Source organism: Dendropsophus ebraccatus, chromosome 8, assembly GCF_027789765.1.
Source record: "Dendropsophus ebraccatus isolate aDenEbr1 chromosome 8, aDenEbr1.pat, whole genome shotgun sequence".
NCBI classification, from domain to species: domain Eukaryota; kingdom Metazoa; phylum Chordata; class Amphibia; order Anura; family Hylidae; genus Dendropsophus; species Dendropsophus ebraccatus.
Genome location: NC_091461.1, coordinates 73,330,058 through 73,350,215, shown reverse-complemented (window position 1 = coordinate 73,350,215; position 20,158 = coordinate 73,330,058). Strand labels below are relative to the sequence as shown.

General features: G+C 42.7%; 1 protein-coding gene across 1 annotated transcript in view; it reads left to right on the top strand.

Moving 5' to 3' along the window:
- The window catches only part of MMRN2 (multimerin 2), a 29,103-nt gene extending 9,431 nt beyond the window's left edge, over window positions 1-19,672 (top strand). The window contains exons 2-7 of the mRNA XM_069979189.1: window positions 8,121-8,243; window positions 9,225-9,331; window positions 10,014-10,088; window positions 10,408-10,563; window positions 12,937-14,796; window positions 18,991-19,672. Coding sequence (XP_069835290.1) covers window positions 8,121-8,243; window positions 9,225-9,331; window positions 10,014-10,088; window positions 10,408-10,563; window positions 12,937-14,796; window positions 18,991-19,373 — 2,704 coding nt within the window. The 3' untranslated portion in view covers window positions 19,374-19,672. The remainder of the gene's footprint in view (window positions 1-8,120; window positions 8,244-9,224; window positions 9,332-10,013; window positions 10,089-10,407; window positions 10,564-12,936; window positions 14,797-18,990) is intronic.
- Window positions 19,673-20,158: the final 486 nt, after the last annotated feature.

Here is a 20,158-nt window from a genome sequence, read left to right as displayed (position 1 = left end):
TCAAAGAGGCGTTGCCTAAAGCGATTGTGCCATAGGCCAGCGCTGCCTGCCTGGTGTTGGTCTGCGTCTCCCCCTGCCTCCCGTTCCGCCCTCTGTCCGGCCGCATAGTGTTATCTGGAAGTGCGCATGTGCTGCCTCATGACCCGCTGGCGCCGCTGCAATGACGTATCCCTGTCCGTGCCCCATGTTAGAGATGCTCATGGCCCTTCCCCGCCTCTCCAGCCTGTCATAGCCCCCCCCACCCCCCAATACTAAAGTGCTGGGCTCTTCCGGAATCAGCTTGTGCTCTTTGCACATGCGCCATTGCGCGCCGTTGCACTCTGATCCTGCGCAGGGGCAATGATAAACCAGGGTACTCAGAGAAAGCCACTGCGCCTAAGCGGGATCAGAGCGCAACAGCGTGCAATGGCACATGTGCGAAGAGCACAAGCTGATTCCAGATGGGGGGGACCAAAAGTGGGTACACAGAATTGCTTTAAAGAGGGTGCAATGAACCTATGTAATGACTGTTTTCAATCATTTTATGTAAAACTTCCTGTGTATTCTAAGGGGTTTGTGGTCGTCCATGTGATCGTCCATGTCTAGGCAATAAAAATACATTTCCGGTTACATAAAGACTAGGGATGGTCCGAACCCTCCGAGGTTCGGGTTCGTATGAACCCGAACGCTCGGCATCAGACACGGAGCGGGCAGACAGCGGGAGGACCGCCTGGAAAACTGGGATACAGCCTATGGCTATGGCTGTATCCCAGTTTTCCAGGCGGTCCTCCCGCTGAATCCGCCCGCTACACGGAGCGGGCAGACAGCAGAGATCATTACCGAGAGTTCGGGTACGTACGAACTGGGTTCGGACCATCCCTAATAAAGACCAAAAGCAGCCATTTATACCAGTGTTTTATTTATTAATTCTTTTTATCGTTCAGAGGGTAAAAGGATGGACACACTTGTTCTGACATACAAAGAAAAAGAATTTCACTTGATCTGTCACCTGGTAATTAAGTACCAAAGGGAAGACAATGTAACATAGTTCTTGGAGAAATGATAAACATATTACTAGAGATCAGCAAAGCGAATCTGATGAATTTCGATTTGCAGCTTATCAGGTATTACACTCGCTTCGTAGTGATACGTGAATTTGCAAATTCGCTAAACATGGCAGCCGCCACATGTTAGTTTATAGTACTGTCTTTTGGCAGGAGCAAGGAAATATCCATAATCCCTAGTCCCCCTGCAATCAGCTGCAAACCCCACTGTGATGTCAGCACCCTTCCACCCCTCCCTCTCTATATAAGGTGATTGGCTTCCTGGAGGTGGCCAGTCGGCTGTGTATAGTGGAGAGTAGGTTGCAGTAGGCAGTTAAAGCAGGGACAGAGGAGAGGAGGGTGGATTGTGGGTGGTTTTCTGTGGGACCAGTGAAGCCATTGTCCAGTATACCAAGTAACTGGGTAACTGTTGTTCATCATTATACCAAGTCACTGGGTGTTGGAGGAGCTTTATAGGAAGTCACAGTGAACACAGTGTCCATCTTAATAACTCACTGGGTAGGCAGGCCCGGACTGGCAATCTGGCATGCCGGCCAAATGCCCGCTGGGCTGCCCAGATTGCCAGTCCGGGGGCCGCCCGGACTGCAAAAATGTTGTGCCTAGATTACCTGGCAGCCACACGGCCCACCCCCTCCGGCCACTAATTGGCGGCTGAGGGCCGCCGTCAAACTGAGAGGGCCACCGGCTGCCGTACACTATGCCACCCTGCAGCACGGCTCCTCTCCCGGCAGCCTTCTCTTCTGCGCGTGTCCTCCTTGGTCTCCACTATCATCTTCCGGCGCAGGCAGAGAGGTACAGACACTCTGTCCTTCCCTGGAGGTCCCGGCAGCCTCTATCATTCACGTGTCACGTGTGTGTGGCACAGACACAGATAAATGATAGAGGCTGCCGGGACCTCCAGGGAAGGACAGAGTGTCTGTACCTCTCTGCCTGCGCCGGAAGATGACAGCGGAGAGAGACCGAGGAGGACACGCGGAGAGGAAGATGGCAGAGGAGAAGGCTGCCGGGAGAGGAACTGCTGGGGATCGGATTACAGGTGAGTTACTGTTTTGTTATTTTTCTGGTGGGGGCACTGCATTGCACTGCATACTGTGGGGGTGGGGCGGCAATGATGGCTACTATATGGGGCACTATTGGGGGAGGGGATTGACTGCTATATGGGGCACTAATACTATGGGGGGATTGACTATTATATGGGGCACTGATACTTTTGGGGGTAACCGGCTACTATATGGGGCAATAATACTATTGGGGGGAATGGCTACCATATGGGGGACTATTGGGGGGGGGATTGGCCACTATATGGGGCAACAATACTATTGGGTGGCTACTACATGGGGGACTATTGGGGTGTGTGGATTGACCACTATATGGGGGACTATTGGGGTGTGTGGATTGGCCACTATATGGGGCAATAATACTATTGGGGGATTGGCTACTATATGGGGGACTATTGGGGGGGGTGGATTGGCCAGAATATAAGGCAATAATACTATTCGGTGACTACTATATGGGGGACTATTGGGGGGTGGATTGGCCACTATATGGGGCAATAATACTATTGGGTGATAGACTGCTATATGGGGGACTATTGGGGGAGTTGAATTGGCCACTATATGGGGCAATAATACTACTGGGGGATTGGCTACTATATGGGGGACTATTGTGGGGGGTGGATTGGCCACTATATGGGGCAATACTACTATTGGGTGACTACTATATGGGGGACTATTAGGGGGGTGGATTGGCCACTATATGGGGCAATACTACTATTGGGTGACTACTATATGGGGGACTATTGGGGGGGGGTGGATTGGCCACTATATGGGGCAATAATATTATTGGGGGATTGGCTATTATATGGGGGACTATTGGGGGATTGGCTACTATGAGGGAACTATTGGGGGGATTGGATACTATATGGGACATTATTGGGGGATTGGATACTATATGGGGTTCTATTGGGGGGATTGGATACTTCTACGGGACATTATTGGGGAATTGGCTACAACGTAGGTCACTATTGGGGGGATTGGCTACTATATGGGACACTATCGGGCGATTGGATATAATACGGGGCACTATTTGAGGGATTGGATACTATATGGGGCACTATGGGGTAATAGATACTATATGGGACACTATTTGGGAATGGCTACTATAGGTGGCACTATTGGGGGGGGGGGAAACTAGTATATGAGGCATTACTGGGAGGAGTTAGCTACTATATTGGGCGCTGTACGGGGGCACTATTGGATAACTACTGTGCAGGGGCACTATTATGGGGTAACTTCTGTATGGGGCAGTAATAAGGGATACTGTTAAGGGAGCTAATACTGCATGGGCTACAGAGGAGGGCATTATTAGCATTTGGGGCACTATGGTTGGGCAGCTTGTATAGAGGTGGGTAGGTGGTGTTATAAAATGGTAGAGCCTAAAATGTGTGTCTGACAGATTCTGTGGAGATTAATCGTGATCAGAAGACGTCATCATGATGGCCTGGCCCAAGTGGCGAAGATAACAAAAGAGGAAGACTCCAATCAGAGAAGACGCCCCTTGTGAGTCACTGAATGTACTGTAACTGTGCTCAATGTATGGAGGTATAAATGGTCTGCATAAAGGGTTTTATACACAGTATGATGGTATTAGTCATTATGTGGTGGTGAAGTGTGGTCATGGCATGGCAGCATTATTTGCTCCCTGTATAGTGTTATTGGTAATATTACCTTTGGTTTTATTTAGTAAGACTATAATGGTAACATATTACTGTATGTGGTGGTAATATCTGGTAATGGTGGGGTGTTATCATTTAACCCTTATATACTGTACAGTTGGTCTGTGTGTACTGGATATGGTCAGTATGATGGTACCATGTGTGGGATTATACTTGTTTATTATATACTTCTCCCATCCTTTATGGTGCATCACCTTCTCAGTCCCTATAGTTTGGTGAGGAGGTGCACACTATAAATAATGGGAGTAGATAGATTTCCAGGAGGAATAACAGGGGAACAGCACAATACGGAGGCAGGAAGGAAAGATGCCCCTGAATTATTTCAGTACTATAACTTTAAGATCTTGAGGTGCTGTTTTTCCTGAAGAATGGACTGAATAGTTTTCAGGGCAAATATACCTTTATTATTATGAATGACAGATGACAGGAGAGCAGACAGATCTTAAGTTATTGTTCTATATTCTGCATCTGATCGCTGCTGTACTCTCTATAGTCTGCTGGGTGATATTACTCTTCAGCACCTGCGTACACCTGGTATCTGAAAAATGTTCTATTTTTCCATTGCACAGTTGGTGCAATGGGTGCGGGGAGATTTATATGTGGGCTGGTGGGGTTGTTGTGCCAGGGCTGCTTTTCAGTGCCAGTCCGGCCCTGTGGGTAGGCGTTGTAGTTCTAGCTTACCCAAGCAATTTCTGCTGTGATTTGCTACATTTTGGGGCCACTGTGGACGTTTTTCTTTTCACCCATCTTTTCTTTACTTCCTGGTTTAGATCATTTGAGCAAGGGACCTGCTAAACTACATAGACCAGCATTCTCTGTGTGCCGGAGCCCGCCCCCTCCCACCAGCCTACTACTTGTAATTCCTCCCACATTCCCTCCCCCCAGTGACCACTAGCCTATCTAAAGTAAGAACCACACAACCAGCAGCCAGTTATCATTTCCCCATATAATTCCTCAGCATATCCCCAGATGCTGCGGCCTCTGCTGTAACATGATGGAAGCCGCTAGCACAGGCAGTCAGCTCTTCTGCATTGTATAAATACAGTATCTATGGAGAAGAGCTGACTGCCACTTAGCTCCAGTGATGTCCCTGCATGTATATGACTGCCACTGAGCTCCAGTCATGTCCCTGCATGTATATGACTGCCACTGACCTCCAGTCATGTCCCTGCATGTATATGACTGCCACTGAGCTCCACTGATGTCCCTGCATGTATATGACTGCTACTGAGGTCCAGTGATGTCCCTGCATGTATATGACTGCCACTGAGCTCCAGTGATGTCCCTGCATGTATATGACTGCCACTGAGCTCCAGTGATGTCCCTGCATGTATATGACTGCCACTTAGCTCCAGTGATGTCCCTGCATGTATATGACTGCTACTGAGGTCCAGTGATGTCCCTGCATGTATGTGACTGCCACTGAGCTCCAGTGATGTCCCTGCATGTATATGACTGCCAATAAGCTCCAATGATGTCCCTGCATGTATGACTGCCACTGAGCTCCAGTGATGTCCCTGCATGTATATGACTGCCACTGAGCTTCACTGATGTCCCTGCATGTATATGACTGCCACTGAGCTCCACTGATGTCCCTGCATGTATACGACTGCCCCTGAGCTCCAGAGATGTCCCTGCATGTATATGACTGCCCCTGAGCTCCAGAGATGTCCCTGCATGTATATGACTGCCACTGAGCTCCAGTGATGTCCCTGCATGTATATGACTGCCACTGAGCACCACTGATGTCCCTGCATGTAAATGACTGCCACTGAGCTCCAGTGATGTCCCTGCATGTATATGACTGCCACTGAGCTCCAATGATGTCCCTGCATGTATATGACTGCCACTGAGCTCCAGTGATGTCCCTGCATGTATATAACTGCCACTGAGCTCCAGTGATGTCCCTGCATGTATATGACTGCCACTGAGCTTCACTGATGTCCCTGCATGTATATGACTGCCACTGAGCTCCAGTGATGTCCCTGCATGTATATAACTGCCACTGAGCTCCAGTGATGTCCCTACATGTATATGACTGCCACTGAGCTTCACTGATGTCCCTGCATGTATATGACTGCCACTGAGCTCCAGTGATGTCCCTGCATGTATATGACTGCCACTGAGCTCCAGTGATGTCCCTGCATGTATATGACTGCCACTGCCACGGGGCCATAGAGGTGGTCAAAGTAAAGGAAAATGACCAGACTGGAACTGGAAGCACATGGGTGGTATGTATAACTTTGGGAAAGGAACAGAAAGGAAGAAAATTTTTTAAACTGGACAACCCCTTTAATGAGATTCATTTATATGCTATTTGCGAATACAGTGGTGCCTAATTCGTTCCTGGATAGAGATGAGCGAAGCTCGAGCATGCTATGTGGAAAACATGGATATAGTCATTGGCTGTATCCATGTTTTCCAGACAACCTTACAGCTTTATCCAAGTTCAGCAGCCCCCGCTAATTAAATGCTGATCGTTCGGGTTCGGATCGACTCGAACCCGGTTCGCTCATCTCTATTCCTGGACTGTGCTTGTAATCCAAATCCACTCTTAAACCAAAGCAAATTTTCCTTACTTCCTGGGTCAGAGTACAGTGCTGTAGACCCCGCTATGCAGACCATGCCCCTCCTCCACTCCCACCCAGTAGAGGGAGCTCTTAAACCAAAGCAATGCTCGTAAACCAGGTCACAGTTTTGAAAAAATGTGAGCTCTTAAACCATAAAGTTTTTAAACCAAGTTACTCTTAAACCAAGGTACCACTATATTCACAAATACGCAAATTTCCGAGTGATCCGCTCATTTCTACATATTACCTTTCATTTAACTGCCTGTGACTGCAATCTTCTGAAAAAAAATTAGATTGCAGTGAAGTGTCAAAGAGGCGTGGCCCAGGCAGTTCAGGGCACATTGAGACAATGAAACATTGAGAGCATTTTCCAGGTACTGCTTTTTCAAGTCACAGGTTTACTTTAATAAAACTGAGAGTACTATCAGATGAGACAAAAGATTAAATGACAATAGTCTACAGGCCATACAGGAGGCAGCTATGATGATCTCTTCAAAGATCATATAGATTGATGGAGATCTGCCATACTTGACACGCACAAAAAAATATTAGGGTATCCCATATTACCCCATAAGTCAAGATCAAGTAGAAATTCATTTCCACAGACGTTTTAAGGGCATGGGGCTATGCTGCAATACCAGATACAGGTACATGTAATGCTATTTCTGGAAAAAAAACAATTGTGAAAAACTGTTTTAGTTATGTTGCAGTATTCATAAAATAAGTCAGGTCCTTATTGGGGACAAAGTTGTTTTTTTTTTTTTAACCTAAATTTTTAGTGTGCACAGGATGTGGACAGATTTCCATTTTAGAATGTACCATGAAAACCAAAGATTACACTTTCTCCTAAAGAAAATAAATCTGCGCAGACATGTGGGGTGTGACGTGAGCTTTTTGTGTGGGAATTGGCACACCACCTAGTTTAAGTAATTTTTTTTTGTGCGCACAGTTACTGGTAAGCTGCTGGGAACTGTGAAGACATGAATGTAATTATAAACATACTATGACCTCAAAAAGTCCCCATTTCCTTAGATTGTTCCTTGACAAGGCATCTGCAATTCCTTAGTGACTGTGAGTGGGTGGTTGGGGAGGTACAGGGATTTATTAAATGAATTTTATATCAAAGTTGCTAAGAAGTCATTATATATTTCATTTTATAAGTTTCAAAAAATTAACGGAAATTCAAAAGTTCAAAATAAACTCTATATTCTAGGCTAAAAGATAACAGTGCTAGATTTCAGTCCCTAACAGCAAAAATCAGGAATTGCAGCGGTAAAAAAAAGAGCAGCCTAAAGACTAACTTTATAGGCTATAATGCAAAAGTGGTGCAAGGAATGGTCAGAATGTAGGTACATGAACATTTAGACACTGACTGCACAAAGTAGTCCCACCAAGATCTATGCTTAACAAGAAAATACAATTTAGTACATAGATACTTTAGATAGTACTTCCTCTTACTATGCATTGGTTTATACAGCAGATTTGTACCAAAGGCTTCTGCTCCTGTCCCCTTGCTACGAATGGTCTTTTTAGAAATGCATGGGGTTATTGCCTAAGAAACCCTTTAGGCTATGTTTACACCCTGTACAAATTCCAGCCGTATATAGCGTCAAACAACTGCCGTTCACGTCGGAACGACCATTCTTTGCAAAGCGTGTGAACATAGCCTTAAAATAAAAAGGAAATTATTTTTATCCAGAACATACATGACCAGGATGGCATAAGGCTAATGCTAAGCAATTCATATCTCCTGATGTCTTTCTTTCTCTTTAGAAAATGGTGTTCTTTTGTGCACAACCAAATCGTGACCTATGTGGAAGTTTGCAAAACTGAGAAGTATGTGATAAGGTCTCAGCAGCCATGTCCCCATGGAACACCTGATTGTCAGAAGACTATGTAAGTATGCAAAAGTTAGCAGTGCTTTATCCCAGATTTATCCTAAATCCATGTTTTTTTAGATAACCTAATGCAGCTGTCAAGTTCTGATTCACTAATTTCCATGGTAAAAATGAACTTGGCAGCTAAGTATCTACTGTCTTTTGAGTCCCAAGGGGAACCTCCCAGATACAGAGGCAATGCCTAGCCTCTAGTAAGCCTACAAAAACAGCACTCTCAGAGCTATTACACCCGCACCTGTCAGCAGTGTTGGACTGTTTTTTATTTTGTTTTTGTTTTTTTCATTTGGGGGCATAGAGGGTTGCTTACTACTGTACAATATAGGGATACAGAGGAAGGCTTAAACTAAAGGGGGTAAAGAGGGGGCTAATACTATATGGGGTTACAGAGGTTAAGAAAAAAAGGAGACACAAACCAATGTGCCATTACAGATGATTAGGATTAGGATTAGAATTTAAATACGAACACTTTAGATACATAGTTTCTGTCATTGGGCTTAAAGCAATGTGTTGGTCAGTAACCTAGACCAAGAGCTATCAACATGGGAAAGGGAAATATTAGCAGCATATTAGCAGAAAGAGCCAAGTTTGTTAAATAAATAATGTAAGTAAAGATGTTTATCTTGAAGAACCCTCCAAGTTTAACTTTATTACTTGAGACGGGACTACTGCTTTAATGTTTAACTGTAAGGACTCTGCAGCCAAAACCTATGTTCACACCACGTTCAACAGCATCCGTTGCATAGCACTGGATGCAGGAACGTTCTTTCTTTAAGTATTTATAAAACCTGCCACAATTCATGATAAAACGTGAATCTTTAGTGATCAAAGTGTGAAGTCCAGCGTGCAGATGATATGCCATTACTATTTTTATTATTATTTTGACCTCTTGTATTGGTAAAGATTTGTAGCAATCCAAAATTTTTATTAAAACTAAATATTTTAGACAATAATTATTGTATTCTGCTCTCCTTTCGTTCAGGTATCGGCTAGCACACAAACCAATTTATGAACTTAAAAGGAAGTTTGTAACTAGCTTAGAATGGAAATGTTGTCCTGGATACACTGGCTCTGCTTGTGAATATGCTGGTAAGAACATCGTTCTACAATTAAAGGAGAAGTCTGGCAGGGGGTGGCGGTAAAAAAATCATCACGGGCAAGGGATGGGGGGGGAAATAAAAAAGAAATGATAGTCACCTGTCCCTGTGCCCACGCAGAGATATGTCCTGCTCCTGAACCCCTCCGGCTACGTCACGACCTGGCTGAGGGATGCTCGCAATGCTCTGCTGCAGTCACTGAGCTGGCTAAATCAAACCCGTCCGTGACATTGAACCCGGGTCATGGTGTACCTTGAACCCGGGAGAAGATGACAGCTGGTGGGGTCCGGGAGCTGTGTGATGTGGCACAGCGCCGGCTTGGGAAGCGGTATGCATATTTGCTTTGTTAAAATTCTCTTTTAAAGAGATTCTCTGAGCTCAAGACAATGCTTAAAGGTGCAGACATGGTCAGATAGCTGATGGAGAGAGAGAAAAAAAATCATACCTGTCTTTGAGCCGATGACTGTTTGCAACATTATAAAATCATGTTTTTCTTCTAAGCTCAAGTGTCTTAGAGGCCATGCTGAGATGCAGCATGCATCCCCCTCCATTAAATACCCTACCCTAACATTTGTTTTATCTTCCCATCTGCTATGGCCTGTCTGGTCCTTGAAAACATAAAAAAAAAATAATAACTAACCACAATTTAAAAATGACACACTTTATATATACAGATCCTAATGCTATTCAAATTCCACTGGACCATGTATTCAGTTCTGAGAAAACTCAAGAATCTTCTCTACGTGCAGGTAAGTCTATTTCTTCTATAGTTTTCACATATTACATAGGTAATAAGGAACTGTAATATGAGGATAATAGGGAAATTGGGACAAAAAGGAAAAAAACTAAAAGCATAGATTCCTATGGGGCCGGTAGAAAGCTCCATAGGAATGAATAGAGCCATGGATAACATGCTGTACCCCTGGCTGTATTCATAACAAAGAAGCCTGGAGCCCCATACTCCCAATCGGCAGGAGTACGGAGGTCAGACCACCCGCGATCTCTTGGACAAGTTAATTTTGCCCTGACAAATTCTTTAATTTCAAATCTTTTTCTGGTATTCTACAGAAGTAATTGATATGATTAAAGCCGTTGAAAGCCAAGAAAACATACTGGAAGATATACAAAATGATATTCATCAGGCTTCTGGTCATCTTCAAGATCTTCAGAATGCATTGGGCAATAATGCAACCATTGATCTAGGAAACCATCATAATCAAACAGGTATGCTATCAGAATTGTGAGCAGACATTTTGCTGGTAAGGAGGGCAATAAGTATTTCAGGTGAACAGTCTGCTGACACTGTTCCTATTATTGTGTTTAAACCCAACACAGTAAGTAAAGGGCAACTAAGAAGGACAGCTTACACAATATTAGGTGCTAAGATTAAAAGGTGGTTTGAGGGACATCAGTGGAGCTGGGCTTCAGTAACTCAGCACAACCACTATACAATATACATAGCCAAGGCTTTTGGCTCCATTATCTGTGAGTATCTGGGCCCTGTATCTCTGCTGAATGGCTTATTGGTGAGGAATAAGTTATCAATCACTAAGTTCTAGAAAATAAATTTAGGGGTAAGGCCCCTTTAACACATCTACTTATTCTGACCCACTCCTTTATTTCTATTGCCCCATACACACACCTGTCCGTGTTGAGGCCAGGATTGACAACAATTGCAGCATGGATCCCCTATTGTAACTGAAAGAGTCTGCACTAATGCAGATGGCTACAGGTGCAAGTTAGTGGCTGCAGATATCGATACCGATATGTGAATGTCGTCGAAGTCCGCACATGGTAGATGTTTCCACTGCAAATCTGACACAGATATAGACGCAACTCAATAGCAGATTCTGCAAGTAAAATGTCCATGTTGTATGCAGATTCACCCCAGATATACTACACCTACTCACATATACTACACTGAAAGGGGGTAATTTTGTGGGAAAATTCCACAACAGAAATCTGTGCAATATGTCGACCTCCATATAGAAAAAGTCTGCAGTGTGTGGATGAGATTTTAAAAAAATTTGCTGCAGATTTTACCTGTGTTTTTCTACAGATAAAATGCAATTTGAAACATGTTAATTTAGCTTTAAAGGGGTTATTCAGGATTGGAAAACCATAGCTGCTATCTTGATGCGAATGTTAGGTTGTTCAGCTATGTTTTTCCTATCCTAAGGCTATGTTCCCACACCGTATTTTTGGTCAAATAATCAATTGGTGTAATAGCTAGTGGTAAAAGTCAACAATCAGCCGACATGAACAATTTTTTTCAACATGTTGAAAGCAAACAATGTGGATAGCGGCAGTCTGCTGACTGTCGCTGCGCGTAATAGGAGTGGCGGCAGAGCCCCTCCCAAACTACCAATACCTTTTTTTAGTCTTTATCACGGCATAACCCTTCCCAGGGCCTGTCTGGCTCCTGGGGCTAATATTCTGACCTAAAACAAAATTTATGCCGGTGGCGCAGCCACGCTGTCAGTAAGGCGGGGCCTAGAACATCCATGCCCTAGGCCTTCAGCTCCTCTCTCCCTGCCTCTCCTGCCCTGCCTCAATGACACCCCACCGAAGCAGCAGGATAAAAATAGTTTTTAGCCATAATTCTGGCCGCTGGGACCAGACATGCTATGATGAAGAATAGAAACTGGTACCAGTGCTACGAAACTGGCAGCAGAGAGCAGACAGGAGAGAAAACACCACTTTTTTGCAGGACATACAGCAGCTGATAAGTACTTGAGATTCTATGGGAGCCATTGAATACCTTATTCTGGCTGCCCCCATGACAACTTGGGGCCCACTTTGTCCTCCTCCTTTTTATGATGTTGTGGCATAGACTGAGACGCCATCTGGTGCCAAGTTAGGTATAACTGACTGCATATCCACCTAAAGACTAGGTTCCGTCAATGATTATTTGTTAACTAACTTACTTATTTTTGTTAAAGTACTCCATAGTTTGTGGTCACTGATACAATCTTGGGGCAATGTATTTTAAGCAGTCTTCTGCACAAAAAGTTATAAAATGTACAATGCACAAGTATCACAAAACTCGTTACAGTTTATGTTGGGACTAGGGATGGTCCGAACCTGGTTCGGGTCGGGTTCGTATGAACCCAAACTCTCCATAATTATTCCCGCTGCCTGGCTGCTCCGTGCAGCGGGTGGATCCAGCGGGAGGACCGCCTAGAAAACTGAGATACAGCCATAGCCATAGGCTGTATCCCAGTTTTCCAGGCAGTCCTTCCGCTGTATCCGCCCGCTGCACGGAGCGGGCAGACAGCGGGAATCTGATGCCGAGCGTTCGGGTTCATACGAACCCGAACCTCGGAGGGTTCGGACCATCCCTAGTTGGGACCTGCCTGTCCCTGTTTATATTCTGATTTCTCATTGTTTTTTACCGTTTTTACCATTTGCTTATACTTTCAAGAAAAGCTAATTGGAGAAAAAAAAATAGATACAATTTTCAAATCTGTATATCTTTCTGACATCAGTTCATAAAAAAAATCTCTGGGGTACTCCTTTTATGTTCTGCGTCACTTTTATTTGTATGGGTAAAGTCTTAAAGTGTGTTTTTTTTAACACTGCATATTTATATTACAGAAATAGACGATTATGTTGTTCGTGAAGTGGTCCTTCCGCATGTGGAAAATTTCCTCAAAGCTCATTTTAGTCCTATATGGACTAGTTTTAATAAAAGTCTGCAAAACCTCAATAAGATGGTCAAGAACCTTTCTGAAAGTGTTGAGGTTAACAGAAGAACATTGGATATATTCCTGGAGAATTCTGTACCGAAGAAAGATCTTTATGAGTTAGGGACTAAATTTGAATCAAAAATTCAAGAAAATATTTACAAGTTTGAACATCTAAAACAACACATAGATAACAACCTGCACACCCAACAAAATGTGATCCAGCAGAATTTGACCATGATAAAGGCTGATACAGATGTAAAGTTAAAACACAACCTCAAGTTCTTCCAGTCACAGTATTCCTACCTGAACGTTAGCATTGAGGAACTCCGTAGAGGACAGGAACAAGTTCATGATGATCTCTTAGATTTGACTCAAAATATAACATCACTTCACTCCCCAAATAATGAAACCCTTACAGAACATGCGAATCAGATAAAAGATTTATTGACCGAGTCAGAGGCAGCTTTTGAAAATATTAATATTCTAGAGTCATGGTTGAAGGAACTCCGTACTGAGTTTAAACAGAAGTCTGACAAAGTGGAGATTCAGTTTATGGAAAAAAGCCTCATCATGGAAGAAATTAAAGATCTAATCCAGAGGCAGATAATGGAACTCAATTATACGATTATGAGTATACAAAATGGCAGCGATGAGTTATTCAAGAACTGCGACTGCCACAAAATGAATTTAGACATCATCGCTCTCGAGGAAATACAACGGAATTTCTCAAATCAATTTAGAGATGTTTTATACGGAATCGAAGATGTCAAACAGAAGGAAGGAAGTTCTAAGCAATATCTGCAACATTCTGTAGAAGACTTAGCACAGGCCCTGCAGTTTAACCGTCAGTCTCTTGCGGCACAACAGGAACAGGGACGGAAGTTAACACTTATCACTTCCCAGCTGCAAAGCCAATTAAAAAACCTTACAGATGATGTTAAATTTATTAAGATAGACAATGGTCAGATTCACACGCATATTAAGCATCTAGACAATTCATTCAGCTCTCTTCTTGAAGATGCTACAGGACATGAAAGAGTATTGGAAGCTCTACTTGGTGAAGAAGCTCTTGAACTTCTCTCCCAGGGTAATCCACAAGTTGTGTATATGACAGTCATAAAGATGCATGAAGTTTTAAACAGTACCGTGCACATGCTGGACCAACATCTGACCAATGCATTTTCCTTTAATGAACGTTTGCAGTCCTTAGAAATGAAATTTGGAAACCAAAATTCCACCGAATCTTCTGCCATTTTCAATGTTGAGCAATATAGTGAGGGAAAAACACTTGATGGCCCCTACGAGGGTGGCAGTGTACAGCACTTGGAACCCAACCATGAAGCGTCTCCAGATAATGATGCTGATGAAGCTGAATACAATGATATTGTTATCTTGAAAAAGGATCTTCAGGATCTCCGTGTCAAAGTGAATGAGCTGCAGTCTTCCTTCTCTAATATACCTCATTCAAGGAATCAGACCATTGTAGATGCTTTAAAACCATTTAACACCTCAATTACTTCCATGAAGCTGGATATTGAAAATGTGAGAGACCTTTATAGTAAACACATACAGTTATTCCATAAGATATTTGGAAACTATCAAGCTCTTATTTCCTTCAATGGGCCTCTTGACATTGAAAAGCTCAAGGCATTCATTGATAAAAAAATGAAAAAAAGACAAAAAGGAGGAGAATCGCAAAGTAAAAAAGAAGGTAAAAAACATAGCGAAGAACATTGGCAATCTGATGAAATAGCCTTACCCCATCAAGGTATGTTCTCCAGCTTTCCAATTTGTGTTTTATACTTTTACTGTTTTAGGATGTGTTCACATGTAATGGATATGCTGAAGATTTTTTAGAGTTTTTTAAAATCTTCAACAAAGCCACAGGAAACTAGTAACATAGTGATAATATTTTTATTTAAAAACCTACCCTGAAAGCAACATTCCGGGCCCCCCAGCCACCAGCTAACTTAGATAATTAGCACTGTATTACACAGCTGAAGTCGCACTCTAAACAAGTGCTGATCCTCTAGCCTATTACATGGATTGGTTATCGTGTGGCCAAGGGTTCAGCTTTTGGGTACACATTACCTGTTACACAGGGGGATGTTTAGTCAGTGACCGATTTTTTGATGGATCCAAAGACCTGATCAGCCAACGAACAAGCATTATGTCATCAGTATGCCCATCGCTAGCCTTATATCAGCCTAAGCAGGCACCAACTAATCCTTGACTGCCATTTCCTTCCATTTTGCCACTGGAGGGAAGAGGTAATATAAAAATCACAGCAACTTTCATCACCATGGTTACCATGGCTTCTTGTCCAGTCTTGGCGATAAAAGGTTTGTCATTGCCAAATACATCAGTTCATTCCTGACATTGTATCTAAATTGACTGTCCCGGGCATCAGGGATAACCCTTTTTAATAGCTGCTGTGTTTGGCCACACCATACAAATAGCTGATTTGATAATGGTCGTACATATAAAATACATGGGACATGTTTCCAAGCAGCCTTAAGGCTGCATCCAACTTCTTCAGCCACCGGTGATGAAATGCAGAGAATTTGGGTTCAGAAGAACCTGAGCATGCTCAAGGTTCGCTTATCTCTAATTTCCATACATACTAAATCCCATCTGTCTTAATTCACTCAATTCAAAAGACATGCCATTGAACTGTGTGTTGGTAAGGGGTTAAGCTAGGCTTAGAGCATTCTGGGGCAGGTATTGGTGTGCTTATTTGGTTTGTTTAAAAATAAAAATAAAAACTTGCACAATGGTAAAATGTGTAATAAAATATTATAAGTGCCAAGAGATGACATGCTATTTTTAGATGTCCTAAATGGGAACTCCAGTAACTAACAAAGGCAGGATGCTGCAGATAATGTGAAAATGCAATCATATGATGATGTGAAAAGTGTGCAGGAAGTTATATGGCCGAAGGAAGACTATGGGTAAAAAGATAAAATAGAACCGGCTACAAAATGGTGGAAGTTCTGATATATAAAACATGTCAGGGAAAGGCTAAATAAGGAGGAAAGAGTTAGTTTGTTGTGGGAAATAACCAAATGGACCAGATGCTGACAATCTTCTATGTTTCTAACTGAGGGTTATATGACACAGGGGTACTAATAGGTCCAAAAGAAATATTCTCTTGTCCACTAAGAATAACACATTGACGAACCTTTACTAATATAGAATAATTCCTAGACAGTGTAAGCTTAAAGACAGTAAAAATGTGCCTGATTTATCGCATTAGCTCATGCTGTTTGAAAATATGACAGTTCTATAGGCTGTCTACTATAAGTTTAGATCCTCTATCAGATTGCTTTGGTGACTTTGTTGGCGTATGTGGTATATGTAATAGGAAATCTTCTCCATTGTATCATATTTTACACGAGTCTAAACGATAAACATAAATCAATAGCAATTAGAGTATAGTATAGGAGTTGAGTATAGTTGAGTATAGGACATAAAAGAACATTTCACATAAAACACCATCTGGAACATTTTTGAACAGTTTTGTGGCTATTGGATTGCTAGAGGAAACAAAAAAGGGAAAATCATGTATTTAACCTGATTTTCTCATGGTTTTTACAATGAAGTATAGGTGCAGTTAGTAGCGTATGGAGCCATATGCCAAAGGCTTGCTTTATGTCATCATGCAGTAAACTATGTATAGACATGTTATTATATTATAAAATGCCATTTAAGTAAGTTCTCGATCTTCTCTTTAACCCCTTAGCGACCCATGACGTACCTGGTACGTCATGGTGCCGCGGGGGGTGTTCAGAGCGGGGTCCCGTTGCCGCGCCGGCTAATTAAGCACTTCAATGCAGCTGTCAATCCTGAAAGCTGCATTGAAGTGCTTTATGCACAACATCCCTGGTGTCTAGTGGCACGGATCTCCCCCCTGCGATGCGAACGTGGGGGGGAGATCCGTTCTTCTGGCTGGCCCGGGCCTCAGCGTCGCACTGACGCTGATCCCGGCTCGGCAATAGATTGCTATGGCCTGCAGCAGGCCATAGCAATCTATCACCGATCTGATGGATCTTTGCTGTGTATATACACAGCATTGATCTCTATGAGAGATCAGTGCTTTGTATATACAAGTCCCCCAGGGGGACTTCTAGTTTATGTAAAAAAAAAAAAAGTAAAAAAGTGTTTTTATTAATAAAAAATCCCCTCCCCTAATAAAAGTCCAAATCACCCCCCTTTTCCCATTTTATAAATAATAATTATTAAATAAACAAATAAATAAACATATTTGGTATCGCCGCGCACGTAATCACCCGAACTATTAATTAATCACATTCCTGATCTCGAACGGTAAACGGCGTCAGCGCAAAAAAATTCCAAAGTGCAAAATTGCGCATTTTTGGTCGCATCAAATCCAGAAAAAATGTAATGAAAAGCGATCAAAAAGTCGTATATGCGCAATCAAGGTACCGATAGAAAGTAAACATCATGGTTCAAAAAATGACACCTCACACAGCCCCATAGACCAAAGGATAAAAGCGCTATAAGCCTGGGAATGGAGCGATTTTAAGGAACATATATTTGTTAACAATGGTTTGAATTTTTTAAAAGCCATCAGATACAAGAAAAGTTATACATGTTATATATCATTGTAATCATAACAACTTGAGGAACATGCATAACCAGTCAGTTTTACCATAGGGCAAACGGCGTAAATGCAAAGCTCCCCGAAATCAAAACAAATTAGGTATTTTTTTCAATTTGACAGCGCAAATGATTTTTTTCCGGTTTCACAGCATATTTTATGGAAAAATAATGCCTGTCATTACAAAGTACAATTTGTTTCGCAAAAATAAGCTCTCAAATAAGTCTCTAGGTTAAAAAATGCAAGCGCTATGGACTTTTAAACATAAAATGGAAAAAGCAAAAGCGCAAAAACGAAAATTGGCTTTGACCTTAAGGGGTTAAAAGTGATAAATGTGCACTACCTCAAGAATCAACTACATACATCCGCAGTCTCAGTAATATATGCATAGCTATCAAATACAATCAACATCTTGTTCATTCAGTTAGCAAGAGCTGTCTTTCTTAAGTTGAGCTCATATCAAGGTAAGGTTTTTTTTTTACACGATCCGATATGAGGCCATGGAAAGATGCAAACGAGTGCCAATTAGAAAGATTTATGCTCCTTTGCAGTGCCTTTAGAAGGCCAGACTGCACAAGCAATCGCTGCATAGTATGATCATTTACATGCATTTCTATCAGCCACACATCTCCAGTTTACAGAGTGAGATGTGCGGGCGATATCAATAAATTTTATCGTCTGCACAGAAAAAGAAGGCGTTTTCCCGCTCCCGTTGAAAATTTTACACAGGGCGATTGGTTGAGGCAGCATTCTATAAACGCTCCTTGACGATAATTGGTGCATGTTAAAGGGATTTTAGTGTAAAAACATCTAGAAAGACCATAACTAGGGAATACCCAATATAATGGTTAGTTCAAATGACTTGAAGAAACACAATTTCCAAGAAATTATATATCATACATATTATCTTAAAAAATAGTCAGGCGGGGGGGGGGGGCATAATAAAGAATCTATACTAAATCTTCCCGTTCCCCATCAGCGCTGCATCACTGTTCCCAGACCCCCGCTGGCCTCCAGGATCTCCCACAACGTCAGAACCTGGCTCAGGAATTCCCGCTAAGCTAGTCAGTGACGGGACACGGCTGTAGTAATTGTATGGCTGAGAAGGCCTTTTTTTCAAAGGTTGTGAAGATAACGGAACATGGGAGAAACTGGTGCCCAGCAGCAGTCAGTTAGGTTGTGACTGTGGCACTGTGAGGGTACGGGGACAGGTAAGTATAGATTCTTTTTTTATGTTCCAGCACCCCTCTGCCTGCAGTGGACTTTTCATTTTGCACAGACTTTTCATTTAAATGGTGTCTATATATTAACTGATCACATGATGTGTTTTCTTTTTTTCAGATCCTTTTGTTGCATTCAGTGCACATTTCTCTGCTGGTGCTGAAGCAGTAAGCGTGGTTAGATTTAGCAAAATTGATCTGAATTACGGAAATGCGTTTTCTAAAGAAGATGGCCTTTTCACAGCTCCATACACAGGAGTGTATGCCTTTTCTATCAGCATAGATTTTGGTATTGGTAAAGGACTTGGACATCTGATTTTGGGAGCTCAGCACAAAATTGTCCTTCAAAACAGCAGCCCAGACCCAACAGAAAGCCTTAAGCATCAGTTTGCAGTTGTGAAGCTTGAGAAGAATGATATGGTTTGGTTTGAACTACTTCAAGGGTCAATAAAAAAGAACACGCTGGGAACCTCTCTGTCCGGCTATTTGGTCTTTAAAACATGAGCTCAGTACAACCAGACGTTTATTGGAAATCTTTGATGGCCACTTCTAAGTAACATTGAGTTTATCACTGGAAAACAGAATTCAGTTTGCTTAATTTTATCAATCCTGTTTGCATAGCAGGACATGGATGACAATTCTTCTTGTCGAGCTAGTCATTTCAAAGTATCTAGTATTAAGACTACCCATACTGTTGGCAGCTCATACGTTCTCTAACTCTCACTCATTTTTGTTTATTACAAAATGTCCCCCATTCCTCAAGTGCAATTGCTGTACTCTGCCGATACACAGTAAGGCTATGTTCAAACTACGTAAGTCTCCGGACGTAGCGCGTTCCGTGAATAAGCGGCCGGAGACTTACGTAGTTTGCGTACAATAGAAAACATACGATGTACGGCTGCACAGTTCACACTACGTACGAACTTACGCCCAGATCGTACGCGGCGCCACAAAAAATGAACCAGACCATTGTTTGAGGACGAAAATGCCGTAACTTACGCCCGTAGCGTAACATGCGGTTTCGTACGTAGTGGTGATTTCTTCATTTTGCAAGCTTTTTGTGCCGATCCAAAAGGTTCTGTGGGGTGTCCGGGGCTAGCCGAAGATTTCCAAGTAAAAGACCGCTGTCAGATTGCTACGTAGGGCGCTCGAGAAGTGTAAGTAGACTGCGGGCGTAATTTCGCGGTCCGTTCGTAGCCGGCCGCAACTTGCGTAAATTCCTGGCCGGAGTTTAACACGTATATGTCCGGGCGCGAAAATATGCAGCCGGACATATACGTAGTGTGAAC